General features: G+C 40.9%; 1 protein-coding gene across 1 annotated transcript; it reads right to left on the bottom strand.

Moving 5' to 3' along the window:
- Positions 1–801: 801 nt before the first annotated feature.
- Positions 802–4,021, bottom strand: commd6 (COMM domain containing 6). The gene is made up of 7 exons (XM_074695058.1): positions 3,784–4,021; positions 2,656–2,714; positions 2,267–2,332; positions 2,084–2,160; positions 1,747–1,915; positions 1,485–1,637; positions 802–1,395 (listed from the first exon to the last, which is right to left on the bottom strand). The coding sequence occupies exons 1-7, from the start codon at positions 3,806–3,808 to the stop codon at positions 1,345–1,347; spliced, it is 600 nt and encodes a 199-aa protein (XP_074551159.1). The 5' UTR covers positions 3,809–4,021; the 3' UTR covers positions 802–1,344.
- Positions 4,022–5,575: the final 1,554 nt, after the last annotated feature.

Raw genomic sequence — 5,575 nt, 5'->3', positions numbered from 1 at the left:
CCCACGTGCTGCGGTGGGCAGGGCGCAGCCGATGTGAGGAACGTGACAGGCCGGGGCTCCACCTCGCTCCGAGGAACACAGGAACTGGAAAGGCTCCTCCACGAACATGTGCCGTGGCTCAGGCCCCGGGGCTCTGCCAGCGCAGACCGGACTGCGTGGGACCCTGTGGGCCCGGGTGAGACTCTGAGACCAGGTCCAGTCAGAAACGATCCTCTGTGGGTTTTAGGGTTAAACAGAGTCCCAGCTGTGTCAGACCTGCTGTGGCTCTCACCCTGCAGCCGTCAGTCCCCTCCTCCCTGACCCAGACCCAGATCCAGATCCTCCAGAAATAGAAGCTGAGCCATTTATAACCTCAGCACTGAGCAGGAGCCATTACAGCCAAGTGTGTGTGTGTGTGTGTGTGTGTGTGTGTGTGTGTGTGTGTGTGTGTGTGTGTGTGTGTGTGTGTGTGTGTGTGTGTGTGTGTGTGTGTGTGTGTGAGTGAGCTTCAAGTGCCTTTATCATACAGGCCACTGAGCACACACAGCCAGGTTTCAGAGAGTCCTCCTGTCTGTAGTTTGTGGTTCCCTGCAGATGTCCCAACCTGAAGTGTGTGTGTTTCCTCTGTGGACTAATGAACAGATGTGATTGGAGTCTGATGCATCCAGTTTTTCCTGCAGAGTCTGGATCCAGTAAACATTTGTTGTGAACTATCTGATGGTTTTATTTATCTGATCTGAAGCTGCAACTTTTCTTTAACTCACTCAGAGTGAGGCGTTAAAACAAATCAAAGTCACACAGGAAGAAGATTTTATTATCCACACTCAGATTCTTACAAAAAGACACAACAAGAAATCCAATCCATAAATCAAAGCCTCTGACAGAGAGTATACTGTAAATATAGAGCTGTAAATATAGAGCTGTAAATATAGAGCTGTAAAGACAGAGTATTATTGATGTTTTATTATTTCCTCTTTTAGTCAGACACAGGAACGTACACAGAGGTAAAACACGCAGAGGAAACTTTCTCAGGCATTATTTAGAAACAGAAACCCATGAAATCAAAGTGTTACTCAGCTGGATGATCCTAACTCCTGACGCTGAGCCGAGCTGAGAGGTAACCGAGCTGATGAGCTGATGGTGGAGGCAGGACTTCAGTATTTTGTCAGAGTAAACAGACATTTACAAATATTTGACGCACTGAATCACGTGTTAGCTTCAGAGCGGAGGAACCTTCAGTGCAAAGACGTCTGCAGAGTGTGTGTGTGTAGGCAGGAGACAGGTGACACACACACACACACACCTGGCCAGCTGTTCCTCACCTGCTTTCATGTACACTTAAGGGAAACACTGAGTCTGAAAACATCAAACTGTCTCCATGACCGCAGCCATCTCCTTCAGCTGTTTGTGGAAGTTCTGCAAAGGACAAAAACAGAAACTGGATCTCAGACTCTGAACCAGCTTTAAACCCCCCCCAAACCTCCACTCACAGCAAACAGACCGACCTGGAACTGAGGGACCGTCATCTCAAACGACCGGTGGCTGATCTGTCCTGATGGCTCCACCACCTTCAGCAGCAGAGACACGTACGGAGAGTTCAGGGACCTGCAGGTGTCTGAGCTCACCGCCATGCCCAGCTTCCACTGCAGGTCCACCAGCTGGGAGGAGAACCAGCACCAAGGTGAGACTGCAGCCTTCACACAGACCCAACATCCCCCCAGGCCCCTGACACACAGATCAGAGCTGTCTGAAGACACCTGGACACACCTGGCTGATGCTGAGCGTGGCGTGGACCTCCTGCTGAGCGTGCACTGATGCTCCGTGTTCGCTCCACAGCCTGTGCACCTCCTGCAGACACGCTTTGGGCCACTTACTGCTGCTTTCCTCCAGCCGGGACACGAGGTCATCCCCAGAGAGGTTAGTCTTCCCCGCTGACCTGAGGGTTCAGAGGAAACCTGTGGTACCATCACATGACCCTGTGCAAGGCTGAGCGCTCAGTCCATCAACGAGCAAACACATCGAACACATCAGAGTGGAAAAATACATCATGGAGCGTCACATTTATAATCCCAATCAGAGTCAATAAAAGGAGGAAACCTGCTACCTGAAAGTCAGCAGCAGGAATCTGATCATGTCCTGAAGAGCGTCCTGCTCCAGCCTGACTCCAGCTCGCTGAAACCTCTGCTCAGAGGAGAGGAGCACAAACACAGTGAGGGAGGAGCTGGAGGAGAGGAGGTAGTGTCAGGTTAAAACATCTGCAGAGAGAGAGAGTGAGATCCTGACTCACATCAGAAACTTGAGCCGAGTCGACTCCTCTGGTGTGGCCCAGCAGATACGAGAGTACGAGCTGACACTGTGGAGATCAGAGACCAGTTATCAGATCCTCAGCACCACATCCTGTGCAGCTCGGGCAGATCATCATCATCATCATCATCATCATCCTTCCTCTGTAAGATTAACTTCATCATTTTATTCACATCTGATGGTTGATCCAGCTCAGAGCTGCTGCACACTAACTCCACTAACCCCACCCTGCTGAAAACCTGACAAAAGGAGGGATTAAGAAGTCTTTCCCTGCAGGTGATCATCAGATGGAAAATCCCTCCATCGTCTAAAGATGAAGTTTGTGAAACTCATGGAAGGTGAAAGAGTTAGACTGAACTTTAATCCACTCACAGCTTCAGAGAGCAGATCTGGAGACAGTTTACAGATGTTCTCCACCACTCTGTCGACACCTGAAGCACAAAAGTCACACACATCATTTATCTCCAACTGTGACAGGTAAAAACCATAAACCATCACCGATGCTAGCCTGCAAAACAATCACTTCATAAAGACATTGACTGTATTTGCTCTTTTTGTCATCAGGAAAATGAAACAACTGTTCATCTTTTTTGGAAATGCCCCTATACAGTAACATTTTGGAAAAACTTTATACATTATACACAATCACACACCCTGAATGGCTTTGCTCTTATATACACAAATGTATTATTTGGTTTCTACAATGTATGTGGTTCCAAAAAGAATGAATTTTACATTATTAATTTACTTATCATCTTCACTAAATTTCATATTCATAAATGCAAATTCACTTTTAAAAAGCCATTTTTAAACTGTTTCTTTTAGTATTACAACAATACGCTGAGTCTATTCAGACTTCTTTAAACCCCAAAGTTATAAAGACTCTTGAATGCTTAAATTTATTTCATTGTTTTAATTGAAAAAAAAGACTTTGTATTACTTTACTTTCTTATTTGAACCATTTACTTCTGGCATATGTTCTGTATGTTCTTCCTTTGTCTTGTGAAATGTTATAATATTGAATTCTGTAAATGTATACTTTCAATGATATAGTTTGACATTAATATTGACAATAAAAAAAAACATAAACCATCACTTTGTCGACAAGTTTCTTGAAACAGAAAGTATAAAATATTTTGAGGAACTTATCAAGAAAAGCTTACAATATCTTTAAATTATTTTAATGTTCTCTAATCTTTTTGATGTATATCCTGCTAAAAAGGGCTAATTCAACCAAAATAAAGACCAAACCTAAGCAGAAAACACAAGTATGAATAAAACTTAATGTCCCAGCATGCACCTGAGACCGAATCAAAACAAAGATGATGAAATAAATGAGGAAACAAACTCTGGTATCTCTTTCTATAACAGTAAGGACTAAAATCATCTTAAATGAGACTGTCTCTCTGTTCAAACCCTGCTGTGCTCTGTTAAATCTGTCTTTACACACACTTAAAGCTGATTGAAGCTGATTGAAGCTGTGTGCAGAGTGAAACCCACCGTGTGGTTGATCTGCTGAGGGCATCTTCAGTCAGGCTGCAGCTCTGACCGTCCACAGATCAGCTCAGACACTTCCTGTTCGCTGGCTTCAAAATGTGAGAAATTCTTCCTTTAACACATTCAACTTAAAGTCAAACAGCTGATTTCAGGGAGCACACAGCTGAGCTTTGCTGCTCTGGGGCGGCTCCGTCTGCTTCCCTTTTTTTGTCAGTGGATTATCGCCCCCTACTGGACTGGAGGCCGACTCACATGTACATACAAGCTTTACCTAAAACAGGAGGAAACGGGCAATCACAGGCTGTTTCTTAAATTACATTAAGTGGTTCAGGTGTGTTATACTCAGCTGGTTTTAATTTACAACCCCAGAACTGACAGACAATTTATAAAACTGATGGGGAGGAGCAGGGATATTTAATATCTGTTCTGATTCCATTAAACAACCTCAATGAAGGAATAATAAAAATAATAATAATAACAACAACAACAACAACAACAATAATAATAATAATAATAATGATAATAATAATAATAATAAGAATAATAATCATCATCATCATCATCATCATCATCATCATCATCATCATCATCATGATAATAATCATAATGACTGAAAGAATAAAAAATACCCAAAACACACAGTGAAAAGCCAGCTTAATTAAAGAGACTCATTCATTTCCCTCTCACATGTCATTTCTCCCTCTGCTCTCTGGTTATAATTCACAGTTTAACTCTAAACACACAAACTGTCCAAAAATCAAATATTCAAATTAAACAAACACTGATATTTTGGGGGAAACAGGGTGATGTCAATTTGACATCAAACTAATGTAAAAACACATTTGGATGCATTTGATAATTTACTTTAATACATACACAGGGTGTCTGTGGGGTCTTAAAAAGTATTAAAAGTTGATCCATCAATTTTGGGAAAATTAAGGGCCTTAAAAAGTATTAAAAAGTCTTAATTGTGGTTTTATGAGGTATTAAATTCCATAGGTATTCAAGCTTTGACCCAAAAAATATGCATGAATATTTATTTTCCTCCTTGCAACTGTCCCCTGATTGGGACGTTAAACACTCGGCCCATAAAGTTATAGAATAGAATAGAATAGAAAAGAATAGAGTTACATTATTGACCCCAAACTGGAAAATTGTTGTGTTAACAGCAGAAATCAATGGAGTCAGTAGAAAAATACAAAAATAAAAAAGAATAAAATTAAAAAAAAAAAACATAAAAACTCTAGTTACAATAAAATACAACAATAAGAATTGTGAGAGGTATATACAGCAGCTATAAATTAATGTCATTTCTAGTTTAATAAAGAGAAATTAAATACAACATTATAGCAAATCACACAATCTCAATCCGATATGTCCTAAACTTTAAAAATGATTAAATAATTTCTCATTTTTTTCAGCAAGGTGGCCTTGAATATCTGCTGTTTCTTGTTGTGGGAGTGTGGATAAACCTGCCTTTAGTTTCATTTGTTCTTTCAAGCTTTATTCCTCCTCAGCTTACAGCATTTCTGTAAAAATGTAAACTACAACTGGTAAAGAGTGGATGCCAACAACAACTGAAAGTTGTGATAAAGTTTTAAAACTTTTTAAAGGTTTTTGAAAAAGTCTTAAAAAGGAATTGGAATCAACCTCAGGATTTTAGCAGATACTCTGCATACAGCTTAAACTATTTCTGATTTATATTCAAATATTTCTTTAAAACATTTACAATATTCATTTGATTAACATGTAAAGGCAAAACTGGAACAGATGAAAAGAAAATAAAGCGCCCCCG

The sequence above is a fragment of the Halichoeres trimaculatus genome, unplaced genomic scaffold (assembly GCF_033239565.1).
Source record: "Halichoeres trimaculatus isolate MK-OKI-2021-1 unplaced genomic scaffold, fHalTri1.1 fHalTri1_scaffold_19, whole genome shotgun sequence".
Classification (NCBI taxonomy): domain Eukaryota; kingdom Metazoa; phylum Chordata; class Actinopteri; order Labriformes; family Labridae; genus Halichoeres; species Halichoeres trimaculatus.
This window is presented reverse-complemented; position numbering and strand designations above follow the sequence as displayed.